General features: G+C 47.7%; 2 protein-coding genes across 2 annotated transcripts in view; one reads left to right on the forward strand and one right to left on the reverse strand.

Annotated features, from left to right (window-relative positions):
- LOC112548140 (olfactory receptor 14I1-like) overlaps positions 1 to 5,717 on the forward strand; it is a 24,409-nt gene extending 18,692 nt beyond the window's left edge. The window contains exon 3 of the mRNA XM_025192711.1: positions 5,700 to 5,717. Coding sequence (XP_025048496.1) covers positions 5,700 to 5,717 — 18 coding nt within the window. The remainder of the gene's footprint in view (positions 1 to 5,699) is intronic.
- Positions 5,718 to 5,931: 214 nt separating this feature from the next.
- LOC106722990 (olfactory receptor 14A16-like) lies at positions 5,932 to 6,852 on the reverse strand. Its single transcript, XM_014526109.1, has one exon. The coding sequence runs from the start codon at positions 6,850 to 6,852 to the stop codon at positions 5,932 to 5,934; it is 921 nt and encodes a 306-aa protein (XP_014381595.1).
- Positions 6,853 to 17,511: the final 10,659 nt, after the last annotated feature.

A 17,511-nucleotide genomic window follows, 5' to 3' on the forward strand; every position in this document is an offset into this window, starting at 1 on the left:
GGACCGGTGCAGGGGGAGCCTGCATTCTGGGGCCCTGCACCTCTAGCTGCTGACAGGAAAAACTTGTGACATGGGAGGGTGACACTGTGTGTGTGTTAAGGTGTCCCCTCGCCCAACCGATGCCAAAGCAGAAAACAGGGCAGTTCAAACAATGCTGCCTTCTTTGCAGTTTTTCCATCCCTCCCACAGAGCACTGGGATTGGAAGGACCTCAGGGAAGGGTGACAGTCACAGGACAGCTACACAGTCAATAACAAGAGCACTCCTCCCCCTGCTTCCCCCTCCCTCTCCTTACTTTAGTTTCTGTTTCCCTGCAGGCAAGCCCAGCTAGAGTTTTGAAACTCAAAAATTTTTAAATGTTTTGACTTGCTTCGTTTCGTTTCAAGGCTGTTTTGAAGCTCTCTGTTGGTACCAGGTACCAAAAAATACCCTGGGGGAAAAAAGCAGGGCAGGGCACAGTCCCAGACCATGCCCTGAGGTAACTGGAGGCTCAGGTCTTCCACAGAGAAACTCTGGTAGCCAACCAGAGCATGTCTATGGCTGACGCTTTCCCTGGTGCTGAAGCACACTGCAGGCTGCAGTGACTGGGACCTGGGCTCCATTCCAGGTAAGTAGGTGGTGGGTGGGCTGGGGGAGAGGTGGGGACTATTGAGGTTGCAGGAGATCATGGAGGGGCAGCTTGGGAGGGGTGGGGCCCCCACCTGCTTCCCCCATGACTCCATCCCTCCTTGCTGGCTCCAGGTCCCTACTTGCTCCCCAGCCTGGCTCCAGCCTCCAGCTTTCCCCTCCCCTGGCCCAGCACCAGCACCAGCACCAGCACCAGCACCAGCACCAGCACCAGCTTCCAGCTCACTCCCTGACCTGGCTTAAGCCTCCCGCACCACCCGCAGTTTACCAGCAGCAGCAGTGGTACTCGGGGCCTCATGGCACAATCCCTCTGTGGGGTATGGGGCAGTGGGGCTCAGCCCTGGCTGCCTGGCACCTGTGCTGCCACTGCTGCATTGCGCAGGTGTGGCCTAGCTTGGTAGGGCACTGCATGGCACCACACACTGTTAGGCAGCTCGGGGCTGCTGGGCCTGTCACTGTTCAGCCTGAGTGGTTCTGAGCTGCCTAACAGTGCACAGTACTGAACAGTGCCCTGCTGAGCCATGCCACACCCGTGCAATGCAGCAGCAGCAGCAGCAGCGCAGTGCAGGTGCCAGTTGGGTGGGGCCAAGCCTTGCTGCTCCCCCGCTGTCCTGTGCAATGCAGGGAGGCTGCACCCTGAGCAGCCCTGATGGCTGCTGCTGGTGGTGGTGCAGGCCATGTGAGGAGGCCAGGGCTGGCAGGGGGGGCGGGCATGTGAGCCCTGCAGGGTGGGCAGTAGCCCCTGTAGGTGGGCTCTGGGCCCTGTGGGCAAGACTTGGGGGGCAGTCCATGTGCTGTGTGGGGGGTAGGGGACCCACACCTCCTAAGCAGCTCCCCACACACAGTCCCACCCACAAACCCTCCACACCTACCGACACACTGAGCCACATCTCCCCACATCCCTCCACACGGACCCACATCCCCCATGCCCCTTTCCACCCCTCTCCTGCAAACCCCATATCCCCCCATCACACACCCATCATGTGATAAGAAAACCAAAAGCAAACATCAAAACATATAGAGATTTAGAATTTGATTATGATGATAGTGATACTCATAGGCTTCTAAATTACTTTAACATTGTAAATTCTAATATAGTAAAAGCCCTAGCACTTCCATCTGTGTGTCTTTCTGTCCATAATGCTCTGGGCCAACTGCACATGTGCTGCTCACAGGGAGGGTGGTGATTGGCCTGGAGTGTTAGAGAAAATATACAGACAGACAGGATGAAGGGGAGGGGGAGGGAGAGAGGGCAGGGGTAGTCGGGGGCCAGGGAGCAGGGCAGGTGGTCAGGTTGCGCAGTGTGAGGAGGTGGAGGTTCTGGGGTGCATGGCAGGATGTGCAGGGTGTGCAGAGGCAGAGGCACAAGGCGCTGCACCGCGCCACTATCAAAGCTATGGCAGTGAGACAGGGAGCAGAGGCTGAGTGTAGTCCACAGGTGCCACTGCCCGTTCCCCATGAACAGACTGGGGGCCACATGCCTCACCAACTCTCTGGTGCTGCATCTCTGCAGGAGCCACCAGGCTCCAATGGTCCCATGGCTTGGCCCACCCGGTGCCCCCTTCATGGTGAACAGGGCCTTTGGGGCCCAGTGTGTCCTGCAGACCCACAGTGTGGGGGAGGGAGGGGAATGGTCTTTGAGCCAAAGCAGAGGGGAGGGAACTGGCCTGGAGCTGATCCAGGGAACTGGCCTGGATCCAGAGCTGAAGGCAGGGAATGGGCCCTGACCCGAACCAGTGGTGGGGAAGAGGTGGGTGGTGGGGAAATGGGCTGGACAGTGTGGGGAGGGGGAAAGCGGACTTCTGTCCCCACTGGATCATCATTCTTGACAGACAATTTGCTAGTATAGCAATAAAACATTGCCCAAGTGATCTCTCCCTCTCTCTTTCTAGTAATCTTTTGTTGTAATTGTGGAAGAACATGGAATCTGGGTATTTTAAAGAGTGAATTTGGGATGCTGCTTCAGCAGTCCACCTGGCACAAGGGATAGTGACCCCCAGATACCAAGTGGTTGGGCCCCAGAAGCTCCTCTCTATTTGTATCTTCCAGTTAACATGAGCCTTAAGGCCCACCAGTCTAACTAATAGCCCCCACTGTGTGGGCCAAAGGGTGAAAGATACAACTAATTTTTTTTTCTGGGACTGCTAAGGTAAAAGCAGGATAGGAGTGATGTGGGGGTTAAAGGACACCGAGCAGAGCCCACTGGGCCACACCCACCAGTCCTCAAAGGCATCCAAGGAGCCAGTGGATGCTGCCCAATGGTTCTCTGCCTGAAAAGATGCATGGATAAGTGAGAGGAATGTGGCCCCATACTCTCTGGGCAACTTCCGGGCCAGAGCCTCCTTCCTGGTCATATGCAGGGCCCACTTGACTAGGGCCAGGAGGAGGTTGACCAGGAGGTCCCAGGACTTGGTGGGGCCATGGATGGGGTGCCCAAAAATAAAAAGATGGGAGGTTAAATTCATCCAGAAACTCAAGAGGAGGTTCTGGAGGTGGAAGTGGAGGTGGAGGGGCTGCAGCCTGGCATACTCGAGCATCAGGTGAGCCAGGGTCTCCCTCTGCCTGCTGAAGGGGCAGGAGACTGGGGTGACTGTGAAGCTTGCCGCTTCTATTTGAGCTGCTGCAAGTGCAAGTGCCTACCTGTGTGGACATGCCTTGTGGGTCTGTCCTCTCAGGCTCTTCCATAGATCTCTCACTCTGTCTCTTTTCAGCAGTTCTCTGAAGTCCCCACACTTTCTTCTGGGCCTTAACTTTGACTGTGTGAGTCTCCCTTAACTTTCAGCCTTTCTTTCCCTTGACAGACCTTTTATAACTCTAATAGCACTACTGTAACCATATCCTTTCTGGGCTGCAGACTTCATAATCCATGCTTGTCAGTGGCCCCCTTCTAACCTTGCTTTCTGCAAACCAATCCAGCAAAGCACTGACTTTTTCTGACAGCAAAGCAACTGTCCCTGCAGCCTGGTTTTACAATTACCACAGCGAACTCCATTTCTGGGGTTTCCTTATAACAACTAGATCCATCAACAAACCACATACAATCTTTTGGGATACTTTTTCCAGCCCTAAAAAAGAACTTCAAAACTCCAATAAGACCCACTTCCCCCCATGGCTCAGCACATCTCCTTCTGCTCAAAATAACTTCTCAGAGAAAAAAACCCTATGTTTACACAACTGCACTCTATGTTTTTGTAAACACTTCCTGCCTTAACATACTTGTCTCCCCTGTGTCCCCTAGGATGATTGGCCACCTCCAAAAAGCAAATTTTAGTGGCATACAGGATCACAAGGCATCTCTGTTTCACATCCCCCATCCCTGATCTTGGGCCGGGGCTGGACCCTTCCTGCTCTTTTTTTAACTGTATCCAAGCTCCTTGAAGCTGCTTTGCCTGGTTAACATTCTGGCTTGCACCTGTAACTTCCACTTTATTGTCTCCAGAGCAAACACACAACACTGCTTTGGGCACTTTCTGCAACCTTGCTTACAAATGTCTTGGAGTCCCAATAACTTTCTCTGCTCTTTCACATAGTTCTTCAGCAGAGAGGTTAATTCTCTCTGCTCCCGGCTTCCTATCATACTTGTGATAGGAGGTTACCTTACTTAAGTCAAGTGGACTTCAGCACGTATCGTTGTTTAAACCATGGACCTCAGGCACTCTCCAAGACTAGGTTGCTATTCTGCCTTCCTTGAAGTTGATGCTCCTGCCACCAACACACCAGAACCTCAGGAGGTTCTGAAAATTTGTATTGAGTCTGGTTTTGTAACGCTTCAGCATCTAACCTTTAGGACTGAGCCACAAAAAAAAGCATCGAGCAGGAAGAGGACCCACCCAACTTTTGCATTAACAGTTTTTCAATGACTCAAGTGGGAGTTGTGGGGAGTGGATAGGATCATTCTTAGCCACTAAGGTCCACTTGTATATCTAAAAGATGGAACACAATCCAACTCTGTGTGCTCTTCCTGAGGATAGCCAGAACCAGCCCAGACATATCTGCAGGCTGCTTTTGCCCATGCTGCCTGGCTGAATTCCCAGCCAGAACCAGACATGGGTATTTAGCTTAGAACCCTAGCTGGAACTACTATACAGTTTCAGCCTATACACAGGTCTTCACCCATAGTCTCATAGCTTCACCCCACTATGAATCTTGGCTGACCTCTCTAGAGAGGTTCACTCTGTATCAACAAATTCTCTGATTGGTCAGGTTACTGCCCCTGAGAGCTGGCCCCAGAGTCCCAGTCCCCAGTTGTTGGCACTGGACTGGATCCCAGTCATGGAGTCAGTCACAGGGTCCCCCTACTGTCAGAGTTACCAACTGTGGCTCTGTGACTGGGACCCAGCCCAGTGCCAACTTACCAGTATGTCATTGGTGTTAAAACCACAGACTGTTCTGGTTTCTCAAAATAACTGGTGGGATCAAGATCTGTCCCCAGTTCCCCATGTCAGCATTATGTTTCTCCATGTGTGCCTGTGGCACACACAGGACTGAGGGTTGAGGAGTCACATAATATTAACAAAAACCATAATAAGAACTCTATGGCAAGCCCATAGGACAGTCTCATGCAGAATACCAAGCTGTTCCTAGTAGGTGTTAACAAGAAATAAGGGAAAAACACATCAAGGTAATGGTCAAGATTTATCCCAGGTCCAAAGGCATAGATTTTCTTGGAACACCTGGTGTTTGACCCGGTTGAGGAACCTTCAATTGACTCTGTAGAAGTCTGTTCAAAGACAGTGAAAGCTAGGGTTTGGAGGTGCTGCTGTGAGATGAAAGAGTGCAAATTAGAACTAGATGTGGTAGACAGTCTAGATTTTTACCTCTGTAAGTGACTTCAGTTTTCATAAAGAGACAGCATGGAGTTATCATGTTATCATCAATTATGCTACAAGTCGATTATATCAGTAAAGGCACAGAGCATATCATTGAAATCATCAGAGAACTGGGAACACCCATGGATGGATCCAGAATTTCCTAAAGTGGTTGGTGGGGGACAGTGGGGATCTGGGCAGGGAGCAGGAGAATGGAGTGGGGGAATGTCTCTGACTGACATGTCCCCACTCTCCTCCCCTGTAGGTGTCTCACACCGACTAGGAGCAGATGCTGGAGGAACCTGTGCGCCACTGCTGCTGCCCCCTGCTGAGCCTGGTGCCCTTTGTAGCCACTGCCTGCAGATGGAGTGGGGAAGAAGCAGCTCTGGGGACTGCTGGTGGACAGTGGTGGCAGCAGCAGTGGAAGGGGTAAAACCACACTGCAGCACCACCTCACGCTCTGGCTCCATCCCTGGGAATGTCTTATTCTTGGTGAATTACCTGCACTGGATCATTTTCTTCAGGGCACATTTAAGGTCCTTGTTCCTCATGCTGTAAATAATTGGATTGATTATTGGAGGCAGAACAGAATAGAGAATGGCTGCCATGAGATCAAGAGCTGATGGGGATCTGGATATAGGTTTCATATAGGCAAAGGTACCAGTGCTAATAAACAAGGAGACCACAATGAGGTGAGGAAGGCAGGTAGAGAAGGCTTTGTGCCGGCCTTGCTCAGATGGGATTCTGAGAACCGTGTTGAAGATCTGAATGTATGATACAATTAGGAAAACAAAACAGACAAAGGTTATACACACACCAACAGCAATTATTCCAAGCTGTCTAAAGTATGAATCAGAGCAAGTGAGCTTGAGTAGCTGGGGGATTTCACAGAAGAACTGGTTGATGATATTAGCTTGGCAGAAAGATGCACTGAAGGTGTTACCAGTGTGCAGCGCAGAATATAGAAAACCACAGATCCATGCACTGGCTGTCATTTGGATGCAAGCTCTCCTGTTCATGATTGTCTCATAGTGCAGTGGTTTGCAGATGGCAACGTATCGATCATATGCCATGATGGTAAGGAAAGAGAAGTCAGCTGCAAGGAAGAAGAAGAAGAAAAGGACTTGGACGACACATCCAGCATAGGAAATTGACCTGGTGTTCAGCAGAGAATTGGCTATTGATTTGGGAATGGTGACAGAGATAGTTCCAAGGTCTAGGATGGACAGATTCATCAGGAAGAAGTACATGGGGCTATGAAGGTGGTGGTCAAGAACTATAACCACGATAACTAGGAGATTCCCAATCAGGGATGCCATGTATGCCACCAGAAAGAGAATGGTGTGTAAAATCTGCAGCTCCCAAGTGTTGGAGAACCCCAGGAGGAGAAATTCAGTCACTGTGGTCCAGTTGGACATTCTCCTTCCCATGTAATGTGTGATGCCTGTGGAGAGAAGGAAGAAGGTAACAGTCAGGATCAGAGAAACATAGGTAATGACCCTGTTTCTCCTGTTTATAATGGCCTCAGCATGGACAGAAACTTTTCACTTATTGTAAGAAAAATCGCCATTGGAATTATTGAATTTTTCCACCCCAAATTTGTATATTTACAATATATACAAGGCAGCATTAAGAAAACTGAAAATTGACAGGTTTTGCCTGAAATTTTTCAGCTTTGTTATACACTGCTGAGTTTACAATATATTTATTTATCAAATTCCGCCTCCTGGAGTTCTCTGGCACTTGGGAGCTGCATCATCATAAGTGGCAGCTTACATGCAATGTCTCCCTACCCAGGCTCAACAGGTAGAAAGCCTGCTACCTGATTACAAGTGATTTGTGACCCCAAATCCTGACTAGACTTCCCTCTTTGTTTGCATCATGCAGCTCTATCACTTGTCTCTTGGGCATGGTCTGTGTCTAACTATGTCTATGATATACTTACCTCTTTACAGCAGATGGATGTCTCCTGCAGCAGTTTGGGCAAATGTGCACTGCAGGAGTTTGCAGAGAGCAGGAGACCTGGGCTCCTCCCTTACTGACTTCCTATATGCCCCTGACAAGGTCAAGATTGACAGATTGTGACTAGTTGGTTCAGCACTGATTATGAATTTGCAGGTACTATTAGACATCGTATAGGCTATTAAGCATGGTCCTTGTTCCTTGATAACATCTTCTAAGTATTCCTACAGAACAGAAATAAGCACAGATGCAATAAAATATATGGATTTGAAATTCTGGTAATATTCCACAATATTGATTTCCTCAACAGTGTCTCCAGATAACCAAGAATTACAAAACATGTCCTTGTCTTCACCATTTTTTACCTTTATTTCAAAAAGAAAAAAAACTTTAACAGTATTTTTTTCAGGTGTTAATATAAGGAGTTTTCAGTAGAAAATAGCAAAAATATTCTAGCTATTACAAATTAAAATAATTTTGGTGATAGGGCTTTGATGAAAAGTCAGAATTAAGTGCAGGAAGCACTGAATATCTATACAGTTATAGATAGTTTGAATAAATTGACAGCAAATTCTTTAAAGAATATGAATTGCAATTTATATTTAGGTTCTTAAATTTTCCTTTTATGTGAATCCCCGAATAGAAATGATTGAAATAACAAACATACTTCATGGCCGTGTGTTTCTTTTTCTCATCCTACACTATGGTCCATCTCCAGTGGCTCATTGCCTCATTGCCTGTGCTGTATCTAATAACCATTTTCCTACCACTCATAGAACTGGATAGAAAAGGCACAGTTATCTCAGCAGCCATCTAGTCTTCATTCTGAGATGAAACCGGCAGAAGTAGAATCAAACTGGTTGCTCTCTGAAGATGACCTGGCTGTAGCTGAACGTAATGCTCTACTAATAAGGGATGTAAGAAGGCTGTTTATCTATGTCTTTCTTTTAACGCCTGGTGGGACTTATTCCCTGGACACATTGCACACAGATCAGGTGCAGAGGCCCAGAGGCAAACCTTCCATAAGTTAGTTACCCTTTTTTCATGCTGCACTTGGCTGAGTGAATTTCCTCCCCACCAGTGAGCTGGGGTGGTTCTGGCTATCCTCAGGAAGAGCACACAGAGTTGGATTGTGTTCCATCTTGTAGATATATAAGTGGACCTTGGTGGCTAAGAGTGATCCTATCCACTCCCCACAACCCCCACTTGAGTCATTGAAAAACTGTTAATGCAAAAGTTGGGTGGGTCCTCTTCCTCCTCAATGCATTTTTTTGTGGCTCAGTCCTAAAGGTTAGATGCTGATGTGTTACAAAACCAGATTCAATACAGATTTTCAGGTACATGAACATGATGTAATATAATTGCTTTTAGACACTTAAGTCCACTTACAGGTCTAATACTTGGAATAGAAACTGGATCCCAGTGGGCTCTTGCCTCAGCCTGAGTCTTAAGCTTTTTTTAAAGCAATGATTCCCAACCAGGGTTCTGCTGCACTCTAGGGTGCCTTGTGATCCTTTCAAGGATACCATGAAGTGCGGGCATTGTTAGCACTCTTCAGGGTGCAACGGGGTTCACAAGATAAATCCGGAGACTTCAAATAGGAATTCAGCGTATTAAAAACATTCGGACATTTCATGGCCCTTCTGAATTTTTTGCAACAGAAGAATTATTTTATAATTTTTCTGTAGTAAAAAAAAAAAGGAAAAAACTAAGAGCTGGCATTTTCTGCAGGGAGTTTTGAGTCTTAAAAGGTTGAGAAGCACTGTTTTAAAGGGACCTCTCTGTTTGAGAAGGCAGATTACAGAGTCTGAATATGTTCAGACAGCTTCAGTAAGGCTCAGGAAGTTCCACAGATCCTTGCATGTCACCTCAACTTTGTCCCCCAGGACCTTAGGGCTATAAATTATTTTATGGCTTAGTACCTGGGAGAAAAGACTAGGGAGGATCTTACTGAGATTGCTTAGCCTTTTAATTGTGACTTTCTATGCAAAGAGATAGAGCAGCAGGTCAGTGCAGGTGGGGAGGGGAAGGGGAGCGGTGGTCCAGGCAAGGTCAGTTGAATCAGTCTGGAAGATCTGTAGCCAGTAAAGAGAAGCATAACCCAGAGGCTGCTGAGCCACCCACCTGCCCTCCCACTGCCCCCTCTACTGCTCCTGAACAGGGGTGGTGAAAACCTCAGAAGAAACAATCTACTAGTTCTTAGCAGGGACTACAGAGAGGGAGGGTCCCAAAAGCACTGTCCCTGATTCAGGGTCTTCAGGTAGGCAGGTGCTGGGTAAGGGCAGTCATTCTGGTTGTATTCCCAATCTCTGAGTGCTCCAGTCTGTGCCAGAGCCCTCCAGATCTAGATCCAGACTTCAATCATGTAATGATTAATCTCTTTTATATCAAAGCTTTTTAACCAGAAAAATGACAATATTCAGAATTCATTCATCATCTTTTTTTTTTGGGGGGGGGCATGCAAGGGAGGGATGTCAATTTCAATGACATGATTTTTTTGGTGTGAAAGTTGAATTTGAACTATTTATGCTGTGCTACTGGTTGCATGTGAGGCTGCATACAGTCTTATAAGCCACCTTTATTTTATGTCAGTATATTCTTAAAAACATGGAAAACATAAGAACTGAAAAGTGAAATGCAAGGGTTTTTTGTTATTTTGAAACTATACTTTTCCATGTGTAATCTTGACCTTTTCATGACCACCTTTCTCAATTCTTCTCCTTGCAATTACTGTTGTTTGATTTTACTTTTTGTTGGGCTTATTAAGAAGATAAATTAATTCCTAACCACCTGAATTTTCCTATAAATGAGATACTAGCTTTGCCATCACCTGTGATTTACAGTTGCTCTATGTAGTTGCTGAGTGTAGCCACCAGATGGGGATATGATCACAAAGACGAGGCCAGAGGGACACAGGTGTAATCTGAATTAAACTGGTGCTGCCTTAAAGAGGGCAGTCAAACTCACAACATAAATGCATGATAGAGTGATGGTTTATTACCTGTGGGGAAGGTTTATAAATCAGTCATTGACAGAAAGAGTTGCAGCTCTGCTAAGAGCCAAGAGGTCATTTCCAACATTTGGCCTTTAAAATGTAGAGTGATAGATCATTTCATATTCCCCAAGACAGGCTTGGATTTTGGGATTATGTCCCACTGTCCCCAGGGATGCCCTGAAATTGAACTTGAACCTTAGATTTGAAGAATCCTTCCTGGATTTGCACCAAGTAGCATCCTGCTGGATCCACTAAGAGGATAAAGCAAGACTCAGCCTAGTGCCACAATCAGGCAGTTGCACTGGTTCCAGAGCACTGTGGAGCATTGGAGAGACTGTTCCAGATTTTGGTTCTTGAAAGTTGGCTGTTTTCATTTCATGATGTCCCACTGTATTGTGGCCCTGCACTGGGCCCTCAGCCAGTCCCATGGACTCTCTTAGGGACTTGGAGTGGCAGCACAAGGCTTCCTTTACTCCATAAGACCAGCACCAGAAATTCTTCCATTCTCAGAGCTAAATTCTTCAAAACGCTTACCCCGGTCAAGGGTCGAGAATCGGTTCCCAAATCTTCCATTGGTGGAGGCATGAGTGTAAACAAGTTATACAATATCTGTATATATCAGTTCCCCAGTCACTTTGACTGTGATTTTCAAAGGACTTCAATGAATGTAAACACACAAATCCAGTTAATATTTTCTCTAATATCGAAATGGTTCTCAGTGAAAATTCTCATTTATTTTTCTCAAATAATAATCAAAACCCTTTTAGACAAAGCAGGCTCTTTTTTCTTTCTCTGAAGAAAAATGAACAGTACAGGGAAAACATATATCTTACTAAGACTTACATAAAAACATGAATTATGTCAATGTTAAAACCTGGAATTGGTTCTAAATGCTTATTTAGTGCATTCATTCCTTACATTTCTTTGAAAATTCTAGCTGAAATTTACCAGCTTTATGTCTAAATCCCAAGTCCTTCCAAGAAACAGAATAAAAGTGTCATTTGAAATTTGGGTTTAAATAATTCTCACCAATTTGTCAATATTATCAAAACAGCAATTACAAACTGTGAAGAATCTCATAAATATATTAATTTAGCTCACAAAGAAATGATACATCATGTATATCAACTCTTAAGGAATGAAAATTCACAGCCTCAGAACTAGTCAAATTTTACCTGTCACAGGAAAATAAAGGCTTGTATTTGTAAAATAATAGATTCAGTGTTAGTTCAGTATTAGAAATTTAGGCCTCATTGACTTTGAAGTGCCTAAGTAACTTTTTCAAAATGTAACTTTGACTTCTGAGTCACTTAAGCACTTTTGAAGATTTTACCATTTTTCTTTCAATATTTTCCTCTGTAAGAAGCTTAGTTAAGTACCCCAGGATTTCTTAAAATAATATATTTTCTTTCTGAGGATCTCTCTCAGAGCCTCTTTGACTTTCTTGTTCCGGAGGCTACAGATGAAAGGGTTCAACAATGGAGTCATCACTGTGTTCAGGATACTGGCTGCTCTGTTGAGGTCCAAAGAGTGGCTTTTCCTGGGTCTAATGCAGATGAAGATTAGAGCTTCCATAGAAAAGTGCTACCACAACAATGTGTGAAGTGCAGGTGGAGAAAGCCTTCTTATAGCCAGTGGCAGATGGGATTCTGAGGACTGTTGCAATGATGAAGGTGTAGGACACCACTGTCACCAGAAGTGAACTTAGAAGGAGCAAGCCTGACATGGCACCTCGATGATATATGTGTCAGAACATGATAACTTGACCAATGGTGCCACATCACAAAAGAAATGGTTTATGACGTTGGGGCTACAATATGGTAGCTGACTTACTAGGTTGGTGGGTGTGATCAAAGCTAGGGACCCCCAGGTCCATGATGCAGCCACCAGCTGAAAGCAGATGCAAGTACTCATGATTATGGCATACCTCAGTGGGTTGCATATGGCCACGTACCGGTCAAAAGACATGACATCAAGGAGGAAGAACTCAGTAGAGCCTGTCAGGAAGAAGCATGCCTGAGTAATGCAGCTAGAGAAAGATATGCTTTTCCTGTTACTTACCATGCTTGTCAATAGGGCTGTGGGAAGCTTCAGGAGCTGATTCAATTCAGAGGTGATTTGGCCCAATTCGGTGGCTGAATCTCCTAATTAAATCAGGAGACCAATTAAAAGGTCCAAATCAATTCGAAGCTCTCCAAATTGATTCAGAAAAGACTCAGAGATCTTTGGCGATTCAGGCAGTCCTTCGCTGGCTGCAGCAGAGAGCTGGACCTGGAATCCATGCTGGTAAGGAGGGGACCATGGGAGGATCCCTGCCAGGCCCCATCCTCTGCCTGTTCCCTCAGCCCCCCTGAGCACCCCCTGACCTCTGCCCACTCTCCCCCCCATTACCCTGCCCAGACCCAGCTCCCAGTTCCTTAAATAAAAGCCCCCACTCACTGACTGCTGCCAGGTGGGGGGGTGATCCCCACTTCCCTCACTGCCCCACACCATGTGAGGGGCTCTTCCATGAGCCCCTGACCCTTGCCCGCTCTCCCAGCCTCCCCCCATGGCTGCCCCGTCTGCCCCACCTCCTGGCCCTTAAAAAAAAAAAAAAGTCCTAACTCACCAGCTGCTTCATTGGCCATTGACGCTTCTGGGGACTCCTGGCAGAGTCCCCCATGCAGCACAGGGCAGTGGGAATTCCCCCCCCCCTGGCAGCAGCTTGTGAGTTGGGGTTTTTACATTTTTTTTTTTAAGGGACAGAAGCTGGGGCGGGCGGGGCAGCCATGGGGGGCAGGGAGCTGGGAGAGTGGTTGGGGGTTGGAGGGCTCATGGCAGAGCCCCCCATGTGGTGGGGGGCAGTGGGTAGGTAAAGCAGTTTGGAAGCCTACCAGTGCCTCTATCATCATCATAAAATAAATTCTAAATATCTATACACTTTGGCATTTACTTTTGGGTTTTTTGTCATAGAAAAATCAAACCTGCCCCTGTTGTGGGACAATAGGGGGTGCTACTATACTAAGTCACCTGCCTCACTGTGCCCAACCAAAACCACACTTCAGGTGTCTCCCCTGGGGATCCCACTTCTAGCTTCCCCCCTTCCTGGACCACACCCACAAGCCTGGGGTAATTGCTGCCACCACCCAGGCTCCTGTCTCTGTTAGGGCTCTGTGCAGCCTGGGGTACACAGATCCTGCAATCTTGGGGGTGCTTAGCCCCACCGTGGTATCTTAGGGTGGTTCTGTTCACCCAAAGTATTCAAAGGTAACCTCCTCTGCTGGAGAACAAGTAAAAAGAACTTGTGCACATTAGCTAGCTGAACAAAGGGAGCTATAAAGGCTGTCTGACCTCTCTCTCCTCACAGCTAGCATGTTTCATGCAGGTAACTTTTGCTTTTATTAATCAGGGAGAGGGAGAATGGAGAAGGAGTACAAGATAGAAAAGTACTAGACAAAAAAAGTGCCTTGAGCAAAACAGAATAGGCTTGTTGGCCCTTTTAACACGTGGCTAAAGATACATAACCCTAGTATACTGGCTAAATTTCAGGTATGTTACTCACATATACATCCAGAGAATTCTCAAGGCCCAAGTTTCTGTGTGTGTTTCCAAAATGCCTTCCTGAGGAAGCTCCTAGACCGGGTGACTTGACACTTAAAATACCTTTTCTGACCTCATCACCTGGCTTCAACCAGAAGCAAGCCTTATTGGAACCCAGCTGAGGCAGACCAATCCTTTTAAAAGTCATCAGCATCCCCAGGTGGAATGACCAGGATTGCACAGGTTGTGCAGTGGGAAACTCAGGACAAAGGAAGAGTGAGCTCCGCCCCCACTGTGGAATTTTTACAGCCCAGTCACTTAGCTTGACCAGGTGGATCCAGTAGCCAGAGTTTGAAAACAGAGGGGGCTGGCCAGACTCAGAGCAGGGAGGCAGACAAAAAGGGGGTATTTCTTGACAGCCCCTAACCCCTTCACTCACGAGGAAGTGCGGTGCTGAGCAGCACTGATATACCAGTGATCTGCCACCGCCCTTGCCCCTCACTCTCAATCCACAGACCACTCCCCTGATCCAGCCCCCTCACTCCTGACCCGCAGCCCCTGCCTGCTCCCACTAGCTCCCTCCCAGCCACAGTTCTGCCCCAGCACCAGGGCATGAGTCCAGCTGCAGCTGTTCCACTTGCTGCTTTTTGTCTCTGAGCAGTGCCAGCCCCTGCTGTTCTGCTCTCTGCCCCGTCCTGGGAAGTCCTCAACTGGGGAGCAGGGACTGAGCTGGGCCCCTTCCTGCCAGGCCAGCATCCCCCTGCACAGGCAGTTTTAGGGGGGCAGAGGGGCTCTAATCCTGGCTCTGGCAGTCTTTCCTACCCAGAGTACTCCCACATCCCTGATCCCCATCTCTCTCTGACACACCCCTGCTGCCACCTCCACCCCTTCCTTCGGACCATCACACCCTTCAAATGGCTCCTAGGACTAGAAGCCCCCGTAGTCTGGGGCCAGATGTCCTAGCATGGGGCAGGGCTGCAGTGTGGTAGTTGGTCCTGCAGTTGCAGCTCCTGCCAGCAGGTCTCATCCCATGTGGCTGGCTGGTCATGCAGGGTGTGAAATTTGTGGTGGGAATGTGGGGTTTGGGGGGGGAAGAGGTGTGGGGGTGGTTGTGGGGTTTGTGAGGGTGAGGTTTGTGGGGGGGATAGGGCTTGTGCAGGGACTTGGGGTTATATGGGTGAGGGGTTTGTGGTGTGGTTTGGGTTTTGTGGGTGGATTGTGGGGGGAATGTGGCCCAGTGTGGGGAGGGCATGTTTGGGGGCTGCTCAGTTGGGGTGGTTCCCCTGGCCCCTGCAGGGCACAGCCCCTCCCACACAACTCATTGACTGCCCCCACACAGGGGCCACGGTTCCCCCTACAGGGGCCACAGCCTCTGTCCCAGCAGCAGTGGCCATTGGGCACTCAAGGGCCCACTGTTGCAAGAGCTCTCTGCAACACAGTGTGGCATGGCCCGAGCTGTCTCAGACCTGGCACCACCTGTGCAGCTTGTCATGCATCTGGTCCGGCTAGGCAGGGGGCTGTGAGCCTTCAGACAGCACTGGGGCCACTTGGACTGTCACTCAGGGCCCAGCACTGCTTGCAGGGACTGTGCATCACACCGGGCTGGGTCCTGCCTCTATGAGCCCCATGTACCATTGGGTCAGGCCAGTTCTGTGGAGGCAGGACCCAGCCTGCCATGATGCATGGTTTCTGAGTGGTACTGGACCCCAGGTGACAGCCTGAGAAGCCCCAGTACTGCCTGAAGGTGCGTGGCCCTGTGACAAGCTGTACAGGTAGCCCCAGGTCTGAGATGGCTGGGGTGGTGCCACTCTGTGGGGGGCTCTGGCAGCAGCAGGCTCTGAGTGCCCAATGGCAGCTGCTGCTGGTTCAGGGCCCAGGGCTGTGGCCCCTGTGGGGGACCCATGCCCCCCAACCAGCCCCAACCCCCCCCCACAGTCCTGCCACACAACCACAGCCTCCCCCCTGTAGCATGAACTGATGTAGCTGATGTTAACATAGAGTGTAATAGTAATATACTGTAACTGTGTTAGTCTTGTCCTGTAAGTAACTTGAAAACTCCATTTTGTATTCTTTGCTTGACATAAGTGAATGAACTCTGCATGCCCTTTATGTAAGAGCATATGTGAAAGGGTGAATGGTGAGAGAATGGCATACAGACGGGAAAAGAAGATTTAACTGTTTATGTAAGCAACAAGGTGCCAAATATAAGTTACCAGTCAGTAAACTAATTAATAAATGGCTGAAGAATTCCTTTGAGGCCTAGGGCACAAAGGAGATAACAAGGAGGAAGAATGCATACATCCTGCCAAATGGGCAGCAAGGACACTCCAAGGCTGAGATACCAATTTTTATGACTAAACTAACCTTGGGCTGAGATAAGCAGAAGATGGATGAGGAACAACTGCAAAAACAGAAACTGGGTATGGAAAACCACTGAAGCACTGAGACAAAGGATGCCAACCCCTATAAAACAGGACTTTAAAAATGCTAAGGTAGGCGAGTCTCTCTCAACTGCTGCTTTCTTCAGTGCACAGATGCATCTGCTCACTCCACTCCAAGCTGCTATCTCCAGGATCTTTCTCTTTCAATAAGGGCTGAACTGGCTATCCAGTGCCATTATTGAACAACTGCTGCTGGTAACTATAATATCTAAATGGAATGGTTGTTTTGTGTTTGTGTGCATCTGTGTGTAATGATATGCATAATGAACTGTGTGTGTTTGTATGAGTGGTGTGTCCGTACCTCTGTGTCTGATTCATGTAATCAGTAAACATGACACTTTGCCTTATCCCCCTTTATAAGGTCTTGCTCTTAATTTGATAAATTGGAAATTCAATTTCCCACCCCCACAATCCCTCCCAGCCCCAGTCCCTATTTACCAGGGACAGTGCCTGGGTCACGCCGCAGCCTTGCAGTGCTCCTGCTTGCCCCAGCCTCTGCATCCGAACGCAGCATGCTAGGGAAGCAGGGGCACCATAGAGATGCTCTGGCTGAATGTCAGGGTGTCTCTGGAGGTCCAAGACCCAGCTTGCCTTGGGGTTGTTTTTTCTTTTTTTGTGCCCTGTGCCACTCTTTTCTGGGTTGGGTTTGTTTTTTTTTGATACCTGGAAATCCATTTTTTTTGTTCTCAGCGTGCCTCAACCATTTTTCATTCTCAGTGTACCTCTTGCAGCATCTCAAACTGGTTTGAGACACTGCAAGAGGCATGTGCATGCTCGCCTGGACGCACCCACAGAGGTCAGGACTCAAAAGTTTTCTCTGTTTCAAAGACTTACCTTCATCACTCTTTCTATCTTACAAATCCCCCTTCATTTCTTTCCTTCATTATTTTATTATGCTAGCACAGGGATCCCATTTATAGATCCTTAGCCCCATTGCACTAGGCACGGTGCAAACTTTAGTTGACAAGCAGATAATTTTAACTTTTAAGAATTTTACTGTGATCCTGCAAACATACTCTTGAACATGTACAGGACAATTCAGATAATGAAAAATCAGAAAAGTACAAAAGAATAAAAAGTTAGTACCAGAGCTAGCATTAATTGCTGTATTTAAAATATCATAAAAGCTAGACATATGAATGCTTTACTCAGTTTCTCTC

This window comes from Alligator sinensis, unplaced genomic scaffold (genome assembly GCF_000455745.1).
Source record: "Alligator sinensis unplaced genomic scaffold, ASM45574v1 scaffold1485_1, whole genome shotgun sequence".
NCBI classification, from domain to species: Eukaryota; Metazoa; Chordata; order Crocodylia; family Alligatoridae; genus Alligator; species Alligator sinensis.

Excerpts from the sequence above, each read along its gene's own strand:
- LOC106722990 (XM_014526109.1), bottom strand. The coding sequence starts at position 6,852 with ATGTCCAACTGGACCACAGTGACTGAATTTCTCCTCCTGGGGTTCTCC.